The sequence below is a fragment of the Syzygium oleosum genome, unplaced genomic scaffold (genome assembly GCF_021117445.2).
Source record: "Syzygium oleosum isolate NSW1041296 unplaced genomic scaffold, Sole_v2.1 Sole_v2.03, whole genome shotgun sequence".
Classification (NCBI taxonomy): domain Eukaryota; kingdom Viridiplantae; phylum Streptophyta; class Magnoliopsida; order Myrtales; family Myrtaceae; genus Syzygium; species Syzygium oleosum.
Window position 1 is genome coordinate 1,377,366 of NW_026607487.1, and position 18,127 is coordinate 1,395,492.

Consider the following 18,127-nt stretch of genomic DNA (forward strand, 5'->3'; position numbering starts at 1 on the left):
GTACGAGCAGTGGATGGACCCTAATTTTGTGCCAGAGTATGATTTCTTTAAGGAGTCGGTTGAGGAGGAACGAGACGAGGTTCCCGCTGAGTCGGGTGATATAAACAACCCGATCAAGATCGGGCCGAGCCTGAGTCTTCGGAGGAGCGGACATACCCAAGGGGACTCGACTCGAGTGCGAAGAATCGGACTCGAGTGGACGCCGAGCAAAGGACGTAGGGGTTAGTGTAGGGGTTGGATTAGGCTTTTTGGAGTATATCATTTTTGAGGATATAATACCCAGGTCATCGATCCTTTTTGTTATCGGTGGTTTATAGTACGGGGTGCATATATCAATGGCGGTTTGTAAATTGTGAATATTATATAAGTTTGGTAATAAGAAATGAATATGTGTATTCTCCTTGATTTCCCCAGTTTTAATTGTCCGGGTATTTTGTGGTTTCCGCTGATCATTTTAAACTTCTGATATTTATAAGTGAGGTCGGCGATACCCTGGGATGTCGCATTAATCGACCAGAGAAGGGTGTCGTGCGCTCGATGGGGTTCGGGGCATGACAAGTTCAATACTTTAGCGAATTATTATGACATCTGTATGGTGATTGGTTTTGTTTTCATTACCCCTTTGTTCGGATTCACTATCTTGAGTTTCCTCACGGCACACTAGAGAGAAAAATGGAACCACTTTTTCTCTTGGACTCTCGCTTGTTGGAATCAACCGGAAGGCCCTTCCCAAGTTTGGAAAGTCCGTTTTTCGTGGGTCATGTGACTGGTGCACCACAAGCACCACCACCACCATCGATCAACTCTCAGTTGCTTCAACATCATCAGATTCCTCCTAATCATTCAAGTGTTCCTACATACTCTAGCAATACTAACCTATCAACCGGGCCACAATCAGCAAATTACGGCTATCCACAGCCATCATCGTCTATGCGCAGGAGCGCAATAATACTCAATCTAGGGACGGGACATTCGGAGCCAGGGAGTGGGACAATGCGACTGAGGATCGGACATTCGGTGCACAACGTGACGGCTTCGAGTTTTTACCCCGACAACACAAGGCATGGGCGTGGAGGATATCATCATCAAGCCATCTTAAATCAATTCGAAATAGGCGGTTATTCCGGATTCGTTTTGTCATCGAATCGCCACCTGGTTGTGGAGCTACGCTGTCCTTCCAGCTCGAACTATTCCCCAACAAATGATCGCGACGAGCCACCTCATTCGATGCCGTAGAAGTGAGTGAGGCGTACATGACCTGCTTTGTTCTTTTTCTGTCATAAGGATGACAATGGTTTGATGAAATTGTTTGTATGTTCATGAGAAAGACCTTCTGTAGGTGTGAAATTAGAGCGTACTCCGGTTATGATCGGTATATCACGTTCTCCTTATCAAAGTTCTACGTAGTCAAATATCTTTACTTGTTCAAAATAGAGTCCGCTATTGTAATCATCACTGGTCTTAGGGTCCAAATAGAGTTTGTATATGAAGAGAAATTGATACAATCATTCAGGAAAATAAAAGTTTAGCAACGACTTATAAAATTACTCTCATCCTTTTTCGAAATTACTCTCGAGCCCTCCTTCATCTCTTCGTTTGACAAGCTATTGAATGAGTGCGAGTACTACTTCTAAATCCTGTTCAGTTCCCTACCAAATAACCTGAAGCAATTCTTGGTTCACCTCAATCTCCCGAAGAAAGGGAAAGGCAGAATGAACGTGTTATTAAGGCTCTATTTATTTCACAAACAATATTTTTGGACGAAATATTTTTCTTATTTTCCGGCGTTTGAATCTCTTAAGAAAATGAGTTAACGAAAAATTTATGCTTAAATTCATGAAAATGGTTTCCTCTTTGAAAATCATTTTTCCACATATGATTAGATATTGACGCTTGGACTATAAACTTTACGCTCTTTTCGAGGTCCCCGACGTCTAGGACTAGGTCCCCGGAGCCCAAGCGTGTGACCCTGGTGCTCGTGCTCGGGTCCTAGGCCTATATAGACTTGGGATGGGGCACTTGGAAGCCATGCATGAGCTTCGGGTTCTATGTTTTGACTTCTGTGGAACCAAGATCGGTGCCTGTGCTCTTGCTTCGGGACCCATGCTCGGGTCCCCAATGCCTAAGTGGAGGTTCATCAAGGCTAGATCAGGAATCTTGGTGCCTGTGCTTAGTTCCCTAACTGTCCATATGCAAGTCATTAGCACCCGAATAATGTATATGTATTTAGGAAAATCAAATCAAATTATCCTTTCCAAACGATGAAAAATATTTTGTAATTATTTTTCACATTTCAACCAAACATAAAAAAATATTACAATTTTCCTGGAAATTTTATTATATAAAGGTCATATCATCCATGAAACAAACGAAGGGAAATTAAAGGGAAAAAATGGAGAAAGAAGGGACGAAATTATTGTTATTTTTTTAAATTAAAAATAAAGATATGGAGAATTGAGTCGATGAAGCCTAATAGAGAAAGTTGTTCGTTGACTTTAGAATCCATCCAGCACTAGGACTCTTTACACACTCCCAATAACACTCGAATTCTGGTTTTTCTTTTACAGGTTTGTTATCCAAGCAAACTTCCTCTCGCGCTTCTTCTTCTTCTTCTTCTTCTTCTTCTTCTTCTTCTCTCTCTCTCTCTGTGGCTTGATTATAAATAGAGCACGTTCAATCGACTAAACATTCATGTGTTTCACCTTTTGATTGAGTAGGGTTAGTTTCTTTGGCTTTCTTGCTAAGGTTTTCGGGGTGTTTTGTAGCTATTAAGCTTCCTGTTCTTCTTGCGATTGTCTTTTCGGCCGTTGAAGAGAAGAGAAAACATGGCAAGTAACGGAGGCGAAGAAGACTTCTTGGACATGTGGAGTGATATAGATTTCTCGTCTCTTGAGCAGCTCCTCCTAGCGGAAGATTTTCCCATGGCCGAACCTTCGAATGGCGGTTATGATCATCTGGGTGTTTCCGGGGCTCAGAGTAACAATGCACAGGCCCCTGATCAGCAGGGTGCTCAAATAGCAATTGAGACACCACACGCGCTGGTTCTCTCTCTCTCTCTCTCTCTGGGCTGTTTATCTTTTTGCATGTAGTTTGATTCATTCCTCTCATTATAGGGAGAGGACCGTAGAAAGAAGGCAAAAGTATCATATTTCAAACAGATACGAATGAGGGTTTTTAAGGACGTAATAGTTAAATTAGATTTTCAAGAAGATATATTTGGAATATGTTGGGTTTGTCAATGACAAAATAGTCGAATTAAACCTTAAAGAATCGGTCTTGGCTGCTAGCTAGTTACGTTCTACGCATCATGATATGGCTCTGAAATTTTGATCATCTGCAAGTGAAAGAAATAACAAGTTACAGTGCCAGTGCATGCTTGACCGTGCATGGCATATATATGTGTACTGGGCACTTGATAACAGGAGGACTTTTTTTTTTTCAATGACGCGATCTGCGAATTGTTCAGGGCGATTCCAACGGAACTCTCGATTCTTTGACCGTGCTCAACCTGGAATCCCACAAGACACTTCATATGCTCAAGAAAACCGAAGCCATACTTTCTGAGGGACAAGTCGATCGTCGAACATGTGAAGCGCTCGGGTTACAGAAGTTCAAGGCCACAAGCGAAGCGTTCAGTGTCCTCAAGATTGGTAATTACGAGGTATCTTTTACCTTACATGCATATGTGTGAACATGTATGTACTGAAATTTCCATTCGGTCGTAAAATCTGACTCTCTTTTGGAATTGTCGTCTCGTGGTTTTCGTGTGGAAAAATGTGCAGGTAAGACCTCGATACCCATCTCATCTAATAGCGAAGTGGTATTACTCGAAGAAACGGCTGAACTGGGAGATACTCGAACACGGTTTGAAGAAGAAGATTGAAATAAGCTGGATGGATATTTCGGCGATAAGAGTTGAATATGGTGGCAATGTGGAAATTCTCGAAATCGAGGTGTAACCCTTAACCTTAAATTTTGTTTGTGCCAAGTTTCGTTTCCATGATTGTGGATTCAACAATGGTTTCATTAAGTGATCTTCTTTGTCCTTTCCGTGTTCCTATACTTGTGTAAGAAAGGTATCAAATCGCTACCTTCTCAACTTCTTATCACAAGCTTTATAGTGCCATGTTAGAAACATCATGTTCACATCATCTACTATCAATGATATATTCACTCTCTGTAGCGGGTCCTAACGTATCAAGCTTTCTTTCAGTTACACAAGCCACCTCATTTCTACTGCGAGACCGAAGTGCGACCCAAAAAGCATACCTCTTGGAAGCCGAGTTCCGATTTCACTGATGGTCAAGCTTGTACTTACAGGTACATCATGTTGTCCTGATTGAAATCGAGCAAGCTCTAAATAACCATCTATGATTAGATACCTGTTTCGACATAGAAAAAGATCCGATGATACAACTCCTCTATTTAATCTCTAATTTAATCGCAAGTTATCACGTATATATGGTGATTTATATTGTTTTTCTTTTGGTTCCCTTATAAGGAGGCACCATCTTGAGTTTCCTCAAGGCACGCTAGAGAGAAACATGGAGCCACTCTTCTTCTTGGACTCTCCTTTGAGGGAACTGAGCAGGAGGCCATTCCCAAGTTCAGAAAGTCCGTTCTTTGAGGGTTATCTTACTGAGGCAACGCAATCAGCACCACCATTAATCAACTCTGAACTGATTCAACTTCGCCATCATCTTCATCATCAGCTTCCTCCTAGCCATTCAAGTGTTCCTGCACGCTTGGTCAATGATGAACTGATGATTTTGATTCAAGAATATCAGAGACGATTGGCAAATCATCAAATGCCGTTTTTTGACAATTCACCTAGTTCACAGGTCTCAGGTACTTAACAATTAGTGATTTCCCATTCGTCTTATATAGTGGTTCTCGGTTTATTTGCTTAAGAGAAAATTGCAATTCTTGCTTTTTCGCTTTGCTAAATTTGCTAGACTGTTGCTATAAATACGATGCACATACTATAATAGAAGCATATTCGCACATTAATGTGATAGTAGAAAAATTTAACGAAGTTGCATCAGTTTGCACCATAAAAATGGGAAAATTCACTAATTTTATCTAAAATATTACCTTATTAATCTTCTTAATTTGATGTGATAAGTACGTATTTTTAGTAAGTAGCATTTTTCTCTGGATACATCCTTTTGTGCATGGTATTAACAATTTGTTAAGGACCTTTTAGTTTAGGTCGATAAATGATAAATTTCAACAGGGTATTCAATATAGGGGACAATGAGTAATGTTGTTATTTTTTCTCATTGTATTATTATATGATACATCAAGATTGCCTCGTCGCTAAATAAATCAATTTGTAGGTTAGTCTTGTGATATGGGCCATTGCTTTATTTATATAAATGACCAAATAATATATTAGATTTTATTTTATTTGTGGCAAGATAATATCAGAGAATGTGATCTCACCATGAGGTGCACTGTTTGTAACGGACATGCTCTTATCTTTTGCATACTTTTTTTTTTATGTTTAACCAACGCAAATCCAAACAAAAAGTTCCCTTGTGTCTTCAAAAATCAGATTATGCTTACGCACCACCTCCGTCGTTGCCGAGAAATAGAACAATCTTCAATGGACAATTCATGGGACACTCGCTTGAAGAACAAATCGTAGCACCTTCGAGTTATAACTCCGACAAAGTCACAATGGGCACAGGCCATGGACACCAGGGATATGATCACAACAGCAACCCCTCAAACAAGATGATGGCTAGCAAGGAGCCTTCATATATGAGTGCTGACATGAACGTTGCTCATCACATTTATACTTGGAACAATAAAGGAATCTTCAATCAGGACATGGGGCATCATTCAGGACTGGTTTCATCATCGAACACGCCAGTAATCGACGTGCCTTCGAGCTCATGCTATTACCCCATAACAAATTATTATGCAGGCCAGGGATCACATGAGGGATATAACAGCAACAACGAGCCATGCATGAATGACACCAATCCCCATCATGCTCATGCTCATGATGGGCCGATCTACCCAGAGCTTGAGTCTAACCATGATGGTGGATTACAAAATAGCCGATTTTTGGGGTGACAAGCCACCACATTTCATGCTTTAGAAGAGAGCGAGCCATATGAATGACAATGGTTTTCCTCCATTTCACTGCTTGTTCGGTTGAATTTTTTATGTTTGATAAATTCTTCTTTTTCAATGTTAGGGAGTTGAATTTTATGCTCCAATCATGATTATGGAAAGCGTTTCTCGTGTTTTGTTGGAAGAACATGTCCAACTTTTGCATTATATATCATAAATAAAGATACGCCAATAACAATAATAACTAAGGAAACAAAAGTTCTTGATCATGCTTCATTATGGAGATCACGGGGACTACAAGAGTCACCTTGCATATGTATCAATTTTTAGTGCACGAATATCCAACGCATGCAATATATACATCACGTGCTACACATCAAAGTTTAGATATTCTAATCGTTTTTTTTTCTTTTTGGTCAGACAGAGATTATAAAGTTTCAAAATAAATTTCCTTATTTATCTTCGAGCACTGTTCTTTTCATTATTTATTTTTTATCCAATTGGAGTTTGGATATTTCCATATGCTTCGAGCCATGTATGTATGAGGAGAAAGTGATATGCCAATATTTTGTGCTTTTGACAAAATTATGAGTTAAGTCAGTCTATTTCGAAAATTTTACATGATAATATAACTAAAAATCCAAAATTCTAAAAGATGTTGTGGAAAAGAGAATTCATCACATATACAAAAATCACCGAGCAATACAAAATAAAAAATGGGCTAAGCGACAAAATATCGCTTTTGGCACAAATCCTGCATTTTCTCCTTGTGGACCGAGGTGAAAAAGGATTGTATCACAAGAGAAGGAAAGAGATCGACCTCTTTCTTTCATGTATAAATATACAATATGGATTCTGGTAATGAATTTAACTCTCTTGTTGATACGAATTAATCATCCTTTCTATAGAAGCAATTCTTTACTTGCTAGTTGAGAGGATAGCAAGTTACAAGTTCTCAATTATTATGAAATTCATAAATGAAGTAATAAATAGGGGATTTGTTGCCTTTGGTCCAAATTTTTTCGCCTTAAGCAAAGGCGATAAAATTCTTTCGTTGCGAAATATTTGTTGTGTTTGCTCTATCACCTTTTCCTTAAGTCCTGTCGCCTAGACATTGAAGGCAACAAAATTAGGTGAATTTTCTATAATGCTGGATTGGACTAGAGAAAACTTAAGCGGTGAACTAGAGAAAACTTAATTCTGTTTAAACTTGGTTTTACAATATTATGAATCTTTTGATATGTTAAGAATGCCTAATTATCCATCATTTTGGTAGATTAATCACCCCCATGCCGCTCTCCGAAGTGAGTTAGAGTTAGCTAGAGTCATGTCCGGTTTCTCCCAATCAAGTGTTGGCCTCATTGTTCTCAAGGAGTCACGTCGAATGCCTCGCGGGTAGTCGTAAACAAGCTAAAAGGGAATATACTACCTGAGCATTATTGCTTCGGCTCATCAAGTCACTTCTCAATAAAACCGTCGATTCAAAGGTAGTTTATCCTTAAGGAGATTAGGTTTGAGGAAAGCTGCAAAGAAAAAATGTATGCCTTTCCACCATATTTCTTGTCTACTTAGACTAATTTAATAGAACTGAATGCGGAACAGTAATCGATTCATCTCGCTTCCAGCATTTTGTCATTGAGCCTTATATACTGCATGGGCCAAAAATTTCTCAAGGAAATTGCTTTACTCGTTTATCTGGTTTCTTGGAGAAATTAAAGTTAAAAGCTCTCACTTGGTTGATTTCCTCAAATCTCACTATGTGTAATGACGTGCAAAAATTGATTTGCGATTAATGCAATGCTAACATGCAAACTATATGTCATGTGACGACGTGACCTATTTCTAATGACGGGTATATTTTTTTGTATTTTTTCTTTAATGAAATTCGGAATTTAAAATGCCAATTATCTAAACATGCAATTTTAAACTAAAGAAATTAACCTATTCTAGAGTAATATTTTTGGTATTTTTTATCGAAATTCGAAATTAAAATCAAGTAAAAATAACATAAATCTTTAATTAAGTTTCGATCAAGCCGACGATCGATCCTAAAATTCAAATACCCGCATTATGGAAATAACTCTATCTAAAGCCGATAGATAGATTAAAGGTTGCGGATTAGGAAATTTTCCTAATCGTTCACATCTTGAAAAATTTAGATATCTCAAATATCTTGGATATATTCAAAGGATTTTGAAAATTCTAAATTCTATCCAAATTTGATAAGATAGATATCCAAGATTTCAAAAAAAAAAAATAAATCCTAATTGAAATATGCTTATTACTTGAATATGCAAAATTAGATATCAATAAGCACAAATTAGGCAACAAAATATTCAAATCAAATCGGGATAAGATAATTACCTGATTTGGAGATTTCTTTCCTAATTTGAATTTGCAAAAATCGGGATTGCGGATCGGGATGGTGAACGGCGGTGCGTCGGCAGCGGTGGCGCGATGTCGGGAGTGGCGGCGACTCGCGCGCGGTGACACGCGGGGACAGCGGCGCGGCGGGCGTCTCTCCGGGCAGCGGTGCAGCGCTGATGACCGACGATGACCAACACGGCTAGCCGCGGTGGTGGCTCACGGTGGTTATGGCTCGATGGGGGAGTGCTACGACCAAAAGAACCTGCAAAAAGAACCAAAAAACAATCGCCGAGGAAACCTGCTATTTCGCCAGTATTGCAGTGTTGGTATGGGTTCACGGATTTGTGGATGTTGACATTGCTTGCTCCAACCGAAGTCTTCAATTGCAACTTCCCTTTTGGTTGTCTTTTCTTTTTCGGAATTCTCTCTTGGAGTCACGGCTATGGCTTCCTTTGACTGAATATTGCTGACTGGTTACCAAGATGTGATGAATAAAGCGACAAAACCCACCTCTTGGACTCACGGCTTTCAGCTCTCGACTTGGATAAGTCGGCTTCTTGGTGATGGAGGACTCATGGTAACCAGCTACGGATCAGTGAGGAGACGAAAAAGTGTCGTCGTCTCAGTCTATTGTAGCAGGGTTGTCGGCTCTGTTGCGATTACTCGCTAATTGCAGTGAGACGATACTAACTTCTCATATTAGGCTACGTCGGTATCAAACAATCACATTCAGGCCAACTTGTTCTTACCCATTAAACCTTCTAACTAGTGATGTTCTAGAAAAAGGTTGGGTTACCGTTATTAGTGATTTTAATTAAAGGGTTTTCAGCCCCATTTCTTGTGAGGTCATTTTTACCATATCTCTTGGTAATGCCTTTGTCAAAGGATCGCCAAATTATTACTTGACCTCACGTAGACAATTGTTATGGTACCATCTTTAATCAATTGTCTCACAAAATAATGCCTTAGGCTAATATGTCTAGACTTCCCATTATAGGTACTACTATAAGCTCTTGCCAAAGTAGCCTGACTATCACAATGGATAGAAATAGGAGGCATAGGACTAGGCCATAATTTGATATCCAACAACAAATTCCTAATCCACTTAGCCTCTCCCAATTGCCGCTAAAGCAACAAATTCTGACTCCATAGTTGAGTGAGTTATACATGTTCGTTTGTCCGAGCTCAATTTACATGATGAATTCTAAGCTCGCTTCCACCTAGAGTGAAAACCCATAATCTATAGTGGAATATTTATGCAATTTTAACACTTGTTTAGGGTCCAAATTTAATCGGTGTATTTTCTATAATTAACTGGATAATTATTATAGAACAAGCCTAAATTTTTAGTTCTCTTAAGATAACCAAAAATTCTAGTTATAGTCTAAACAATGTTCCATATTTGGATATACTACCTGAGCATTATTGCTTCGGCTCATCAAGTCACTTCTCAATAAAACCGTCGATTCAAAGGTAGTTTATCCTTAAGGAGATTAGGTTTGAGGAAAGCTGCAAAGAAAAAATGTATGCCTTTCCACCATATTTCTTGTCTACGTAGACTAATTTAATAGAACTGAATGCTGAACAGTAATCGATTCATCTCGCTTCCAGCATTTTGTCATTGAGCCTTATATACTACATGGGCCAAAAATTTCTAAAGGAAATTGCTTAACTCGTTTATCTGGTTTCTTGGAGAAATTAAAGTTAAAAGCTCTCACTTGGTTGATTTCCTCAAATCTCACTATGTGAGATTCAAGGAAAAAAGCAACATAAAGAGACATATTATTGGGAGGATTTGGTTGCAGGCAAGCAAATTACACCGAGTGGGATCAAAATAGACAATAATTTCCACGATTGAAAAAATGGAAACAGCCTAAAGAAAAAAAAATATCAAATTTCTATAATTATAAGGATGAAATGGGGTGGCAAATCATCTCATTTTGTTAAATTAGTCTTGACTATTCATGTCATTTCATTTCTTAATCAAAACATTTCAACATGACGACAATTAGTCCATTTTTCGGAAAATTTGTGAAAGATGGTCAAACTCATGTGAATTTTAAATTAACCGCATTGGTCTTTATCGTGTTCAATTCAAATTCAGGTTTCTCAATAAATTCAGACCGTATTCAAATCGTGTTTTCTTTTTGTATAAAAATTGTGATCCCAAATATATTTATGTTCATTTTAAAAAGACTATGCATGATACAGAAAAAGTGAAGTAGTAAGCATCCTTTTTTAAAAGCAAATATCATTATTACATTCTATTTTGTTTTTTGCATTACATCCCTTTTTTTTGTAGCATAGGCATTTAATTCAATTTCTTAAGATGAACGAATATATATATATACTTGGATGAACAACAAAACTTTGGATGTCTCAATATTTGAAAAGCAATTTTCAAGGGAGAGTATTAATTTAGTAGTAATTTCACATATATATTTATAAAAACGATGTACTTCAATTTAATAGTGACATCATGTTTAGATTATTTAATCTGAGTCGATTGACCTATTGGTAAGATAGTCGAACTTTAAATAATTAACATAGAATTAAATACATGTCGTATAGCATATAGTACGAGATTACATTAGATTCTACCGCATTACAACTCTGTTTACCACATGCATGATGCTTTCGTTCACTTTCCATGCTTTTATATCGAACTAAAAGGGACAAAAAAACACGAAAGGGGTGAACTTACCTATCTGTTTTGTGCCTTTGGGAACCAGATTACGGCTACCCACAGCCGTCATTGTCGTTGCGACGGAGCGAATAACACTCGATCTAGAACTGAGGCTCGGATCTCCGGCACCGAGTAGTGACACAATACTCGATCTAGAACTGAGGGTGGGACTTTCGGCGCACAACATGACGGCTTAGGGTTTGTCACAAATGTATCAGTTTGGGGTTTGTAGTGATCAAAAAATTAGTTTGGGGTAAATTTGTCACAAGTGTATCAGTTTAGAGTTTTTCATGATTAAAAAATTAGTTTGGGATAAATTTGTCACAGATATACCAATTTGAGGTTTTTCGTAGTATTAACCTAGTATTCTAATTGGGGTCTAACTTTTAGGCTCAAAGGTCTTATGCCCCAATTTATGTCATGTTTAATATAGGGTATAATGTGAGGGAAATTAAATCAACCTAAAATTAGGTAACTATATAGTATGCACTAAATCATGACTTAAAAATATTAAATATAACCCATTATTCATGTATTTATTAAACTTATCTTAATTAGGACTAATCAAGAAACCCCAGAAAATGATTCAGGACCAAGGGAACAGTGGCGAAGCTTCAAGGGACTGCTAGCACTAGGGGTGTACAAAAGAACCGGGATCCGCTCGGACCGCCCGGGACTGCCTGGAACCGGACCGGAACCGGTTCGATTCCCGGTTCTCGGTGTGGAACCGCCCACTAGCCCACCGGCCCACCTGGACCGGACCGGTAATATAATAATATATATGTATATTTTTTAATCTTTAAGTAAAAAAATCTTACCAAAAAAAAGAAAAAAAGAAAATAGGAGAGTCGTTGTTTTGTTTGCTTGCTGACTATTGTGAACTTGTGGCAAACTTCCACGTGTGATATATAATATAGGTTACGGATGTATTTGATGTGAAGCTTGTGAAGTTGTGAACTTTGTGACCAATCTTGTTGTGATGTGTAATTGAACTTTGTGGCAAATCTTGTTGTCATTGTTTCTAAGGGTTTTAGGTTCATTCAATTTGTTAGCTTAAATGAGAGCCTCTTGACTCTTGAGGCTTGGGCAGGTTGTGTAGAATCTTGGAAAGTTGTAGAGGGCAGTTCTGTATCAGACCATTTTCGATAGAAGTGCATGACTTCTGTATCAGACTAGTGAAATCAAATGCCAAAGTAGGGGTAATCTGTGTACACTGAAGATACATTACACATGTGCATTAAGGTAAATCAAAGTAGCATGTGGTGAACACAACTCAGCAACGGGTATAAATTAGACCAGTCCATTTTTTTATTTGTCCATAAAAACTTGGTGGGATTGGTTCCATGGACCCACCTGAGAATCGGACCGGATCGGCGGTCCGGTTCTCGGGTGGGACCATGGAACCGACAGGCGTTTCTCGGTTCCAATTTTTTTGGAACTGATCCTTACCGGGCGGTCCACGGTTCCGGGGTGTGAACCGCTCACCCGGACCATGCTCACTCCTAGCTGGCACACGAAGAGAAGAAGGAGGATTTGAAGGTAAGTGGTGCTCGGGCTTGGTTGACGACGGATCACGGCAGAGCGGTGATTGAGGATGACACCAAGAAGCTGCAGGACGTGTTGGAGTCTTCTCGGGGGCATATCGGAGCTGCCGGAGATTAGAAGGACTGCCTTCGGAACGTCGGTGAGGACTGGGCGGCGGTTGGAGATGCACGGACGAAGGCGACCGGCAAGCACGGCTTCGGAGGGGCCTCAGGGTCGTCCTAAAGGCTGCTGAAGGTTGGAGGATCGTCGGGACACCTTGGAGAACGTCGGGGGGAGCGAGGCCGTGAGTACGTCAAGAAGGAAACCGCAGACCAGAGCCATGAATTGTGTTCTTTTTGTGTGTATTGTTTCTGTGTATCCTCTGTTTTGGACTGGATAAGATGCCTAAATAGTTATAGGTTTAGAGCTCTCTTGAGATAAGTAATTAGTCTCCTAGTTTCCTATTTCAGATCAAGTAAGTTATGACTTCTTTGTGCTAGAAAATTAGGATATCTCTCTCATTCCCCATGTGGCCAAAATTTGCATAGATTATGCCTTGTTGCTTTCCAAATTTTACTTGAGAATTTCGGCCTGATTTTTTTTTTTTTGTTTCATAAAAAATACAAACTTATACATGTGTGACATATAAACCCCATCTTTCGATCCATCCCAAGTATATTTAAGTTCGGGGCTAGGTTTAGGGTATTTATGTCATAATGAGCAAGTTTAGAGTATTTGTGTCACAATGAGAATAATTTGAAGTTTTTGCGGTATTAACCCCTAGATATATATCTCCAATATGCTTCTTAATACAAGTCAATCCCCTCCCTTGAACACATTTTGTCTAATCCTGACCCATGAATCGGCCTCAAATTTCAAGAGAATGTACTTAGTATCTTACTTACTCTTTCCCCGTTCAAGTTTAGCCCGTTCAATGCGCTTACTCGTGCATATACGTCCCGCGGCCCGCTCACGCACCACCATATGCATATAATTTTTTGTCAACTCGGGTTGTGGCATGGACCGCTCATTTGAAGGACTCGATGTTGCGACCATAAAAAAAAAGGACCCAATGCCATTTATATGAAAAAAGAGAAAAAGAAAAAGAAAAGGTGTATATGTGCACTAAAAGTCCTAAAATTTTCAAAATGTACAATTAAGTTATAAAACTTATCACGACAGTGTAATGAAGTTCTAAAACTTTCAAAAAGTGCAATCAAATCTTAAAACTTATCAAATTGGTACAATTAAGTCCTTCCGTGCAATCAAGTCCTAAAACTTATCAAATTGGTACAATTATGTTCTTCCGTTGGTTGCACCTTTTGAAAGTGTTAGGATTCGATTGCACTTTCGGGACAAGTCTTAAAGTTTGATTGCATCTTTTAAAAGTTATAAGACTTGATTGTACTTTCGTGACAAATCTTAGGACTTGATTGCACTTTCATTAATTGCACATTTTGAAAATATTAGGACCCGATTGCACTTTCGCAATAAGTCTTAAAATTTGATTGCATCTTTTAAAAGTTATAGAACTCGATTGCACTTTCGTGACAAGTTTTAGGATTCGATTGCACTTTTTGAAAGTTTTAACTGATTACTATTCAATGTAGTTTACTTTATAAATATATATATATAAAAATAAAAAGAAAATATCATACCAAATAAAAAAAAAAAAGGATGACATTTCATTTTTCCGCGTCCAGCTAAAAAGGCATCGCATATACACCGATGAAAGCCCAAAACGATGCGTTTTAGTCTCTCCATCCCCACCGCTGCCACCGCCAAACCCTTCTTCTCCGACCTCTCGCCGCGCCTCCGCCGCGCCGCCGCCATGCCGCCGCCGCATCCAGTTCCCCCGGATGCCTCCGGATCTCCGATCAGCTACCCCGTGCCGCTCTCCCCTCCGCTGCCGCCCTTATCGAAGCAGGTGGAGCTGGACCGAGCCATGTCCGCTTCCTCCAGATCGAGCGCCTTCTCGCTCTCGAGGAACCACGTGGTGTACGAGGACGAGTGGCTCCTCGCCGTGGACAAGCCGCCGGGGGTCTACTGCGAGAGCGTCCTGGCCTCTGCTCCTCGCCTCGTCCTCGGCGATTCCGTCGATTCAGGTAGTTAGGTTCTCGATGGGCGATTGCGTTTGAGAAATTCGCATCCTGTCTCGTGTTCGTGCGGGAAGCTGCTTGCTGTTTTTGCATCGCGCTGTGGTTGAAATTCTACTTGCTCTGCCGATTCATAGATGTCGAATGCGAGTTACGCGATGTGTAGTTGGAAAATTCGTCATGCGAAGTTGAAGTTCGATTCCGTGCTTTGGTTTAGGGAAAAGGGAATGCGAAACGGGGAAATTTGTAATTTTTACTTGAGTTCAGTTTGATGATATTGGAGCAGTTCATATGATTTTTGATGCTTTATTTGGGAAGATAGTGGCAATGCATTTTCTTAGGCTTAATTCTGCTATAATTTGATGTGGATGTTCTGAATGGGATTAGAGAATTCCCTACTCCGAAGCATATGAATTGTTGCTGTTTCAGGTGTGGTGTTGCTGTTTCAGGTGTGGTGATGCTCGAGTGAATTTGCAGCTCTAGATCATAGTGATGTCACTTTGTCCTACGTTGATTAGCCTTAGTAGAAGGCTAAATTTGAATCCGGTTCATGGCTTTAGCTGATTTTTATTCAGTTCTGGCAATTTTTAAATAGATAATTGGAGCAGATTTTGAGGCTGATCCAATCCGCGTCGTTCTCATTTCAAGGATGTTCTTGTCGTAGAAAATGATTACTCCTCGATTCCTGTCTGGCTGTGCAGCTTAGCTCTGTCATTTAAGTTCTCTGAAATGGTTATCGTTGCATGATGTGTGCTTGACCTACATAATTGGTAGATGCGGTTAAGATGGAGATCGAGTTTATCTTTATTTCTCATAGTTTGAATACTTATTATGCACCTACATTGTCAATACTAGAACAAGTTATGTCTGAATTCCTTGACAATTGCTTCGTGAATTCGATCAAATGAGTGCACAGAATCCAATATTGACTGGTTGCAGTGTTCTTGTATTAGGGTGCACTGAAGCTGTGCCTGAGCTCCACCTTGCTAATCGACTTGACCGGGACACAAGTGGTATTATGTTAATAACCAAATCGCATAAGGTAGCTTCTAGGCTTGTGAAGGCGTTTACTGAGCATAAGGTGAGAAAAACGTACATAGCTCTCTGTGTTGGATTAGCGCCAAAGTGGGAAACAATAAGCATTCAATCAGGCCATGGTCGGTCAAAGTTTGGAGCTTGGAGAGTCTACGCAACAGCAGACGTGGGACGGACACTGCCAGGTGGGTCTGTGGTCAGGGACATGAAAACATCATTTGAGGTATTGACTGTAAATGGCCAATTGAAGTCCAAGCACCCAGTTAAGCAGGGAAAAGATAACGAAAATATCATAGTAGTTGAAGAGAAATCTTCTATCAGGGATAATGGAACGAAAGATGTAGTTTTTGTGAGAGCATATCCTCGGAGTGGTAGGACGCATCAAATACGCTTGCATTGCCAGTATCTTGGGATTCCCATAAGAGGTGATGTGAAATACGAGGGTGTGTATGAGTGGGAAGGGCAAATATATGACTACCACACTCTTCATGCCGAGAGCTTGTCCTTTGAGCATCCGGTAACTGGCGTGCCCCTGATGTTTCGGGCACCTTTACCTGCATGGGCTGCTGAGTGCTGCCCTAATGAGATCCCACCTACTTTTTCTTCAAATGAAATTCATATTGGATGATTTCTTAAGAAGAAAAACCGACTAGTTTTTTTATTAATTGCACCTGCAAAGGTATGTTATCCGAAGCAAAGAATTGAGCAACTGATTACACCCATCCGCTCATCTGAGGTTATTCCTCTCCATTTGCCTGTTTGTCGGAAGTTTAATCTCGATATAGTTCTAGGAACACTGTTCTTGCCGCTCAGGTTATAAATGTGCAAAACATGAAATATGTCCATTATCTTTGTTTATATGGAGGAGAAACGGCAAGTATATTTGGGACAATCTCCATTCTAGTTGGGGTCAATTTCACCATAATGAAAGGTTAGGATCCTCTTATATGATTCATTAAATGTGAAGTGAAAGAGACCTTGTAAAGCTGTTGGTAAGTGTACCTTGTGCACCTTCATTATCCTTCCTTTATCTGAGAAAGATTGATGCGAACGGCATATTTTTGCATAGAGAAGGTGATGCTATGAATCTGTACGTTTTTTGATTGGAGGATGATGATTTTGATACGGTGACTAGAGATATTTATTTTGCATCGCTGTCTTGACGGAGTATCATTTTCAATCTCTACTCTAGAACCTGATGGGGCCAAGACTTAATTTCCTCTCTAGATGTGTGGTCCATGCTAACCATATATTTGTAATGCTGTAGCATCCATTATTGTTCGTTTTTGCCTATTGTCTGATGCTTCGGTAGATCTTTTGGGTGCTGATTTGACTGCCAGATGCCAACTTTAAAACGTTTCTTGTCGTTCTCTTGCATAATGGATCCGTGACGCATTCGTTATGTTAATTCTTTGGTTAATTCTTGGTGGATGAAGAAAAGATGACTGATTTGCCTGTGTGCTCAGCGTGTGAATTGCTCATCACGGGCTCATTAGAAATTTGCCAAGAAATATTTCTCGTAGGTCACCAATGATCATAGGTCTTTTACTGGCTATATGTTTGATTTAGTGCATGAATTTGCTTGTTCTTGTAAATTTGAGAGGCCTCGAAAACACACGGCTTTCAAGCTAGGAATCTTAAGGATGGGCATGGCTGTCGAGATTTCGCTGTCCAGCATGTCTCCATCAATGGCGCTTCTTGGATAAGAATGAACTCTTTGAGGTGCTCATTGGTCTGAGGCTGCAATGCTGTCTTCTGTCTGTTTCTGGATGTGATTACCTCCTTACCAGCTTCTTTTCATTAAATGGAACTTATGGACAGGCCAAAGTAGAGCCGGCTTGCAAGAAGTTTCGTGCAATTACGTTGCACTAGCAACTTCAGATCTTGATGTGCCTTTAGGAAACTGGTCAATTGAATTAATGAAGTTGTAGACATGCCTAACTTTTTCTTCTTCATTCAAGGAGGCTTTTGACTCTTTCGTTTGTTACGTGAGAGATCTCCTTGTAAAACAAGCAAAACAAACTACTTTTTAGAGGATGAAATTCAAGTCAGCCAGGCCTTGTGACGAAATTGACTTGTTATATCTTCTTGGCTAACGAATTTTTTTAATAAAAGAGAAGTTGCTATTAGCTTTCCTTCCTTTCCATCAGATTTTCAATTGATCAGTTCTTCCTCTTTAATAGAGAAAATTAGTAAATCAGTCTTAAAGCTATTGGATGAAGTTTCATTATAGTCCTTTTCGGCTAATTTGATGTCGGAAAGCATTGACACGGCAGTCCATGTAAGACGTCAGTTCGAATTAAGTTTTTCATGTTAGCCTGCCACGTAGGACGGC

The 18,127-nt window shown here is 39.5% G+C and overlaps 2 protein-coding genes across 2 annotated transcripts in view; both read left to right on the top strand.

The window, feature by feature from the left end:
- LOC130137598 (uncharacterized) overlaps window positions 1-6,084 on the top strand; it is a 33,809-nt gene extending 27,725 nt beyond the window's left edge. The window contains exons 4-5 of the mRNA XM_056309242.1: window positions 4,502-4,848; window positions 5,558-6,084. Coding sequence (XP_056165217.1) covers window positions 4,502-4,848; window positions 5,558-6,084 — 874 coding nt within the window. The remainder of the gene's footprint in view (window positions 1-4,501; window positions 4,849-5,557) is intronic.
- Window positions 6,085-14,342: 8,258 nt separating this feature from the next.
- LOC115693689 (RNA pseudouridine synthase 1) lies at window positions 14,343-16,843 on the top strand. The gene is made up of 2 exons (XM_030620737.2): window positions 14,343-14,766; window positions 15,711-16,843. The coding sequence occupies exons 1-2, from the start codon at window positions 14,406-14,408 to the stop codon at window positions 16,418-16,420; spliced, it is 1,071 nt and encodes a 356-aa protein (XP_030476597.2). The 5' UTR covers window positions 14,343-14,405; the 3' UTR covers window positions 16,421-16,843.
- Window positions 16,844-18,127: the final 1,284 nt, after the last annotated feature.

Bases quoted from the DNA above. Each gene is read 5' to 3' on its own strand.
- LOC115693689 (XM_030620737.2), top strand. From the start codon at position 14,406: ATGCGTTTTAGTCTCTCCATCCCCACCGCTGCCACCGCCAAACCCTTC. The intron at 14,767-15,710 runs GTAGTTAGGTTC...TTCTTGTATTAG, and splicing joins CGGCGATTCCGTCGATTCAG to GGTGCACTGAAGCTGTGCCT.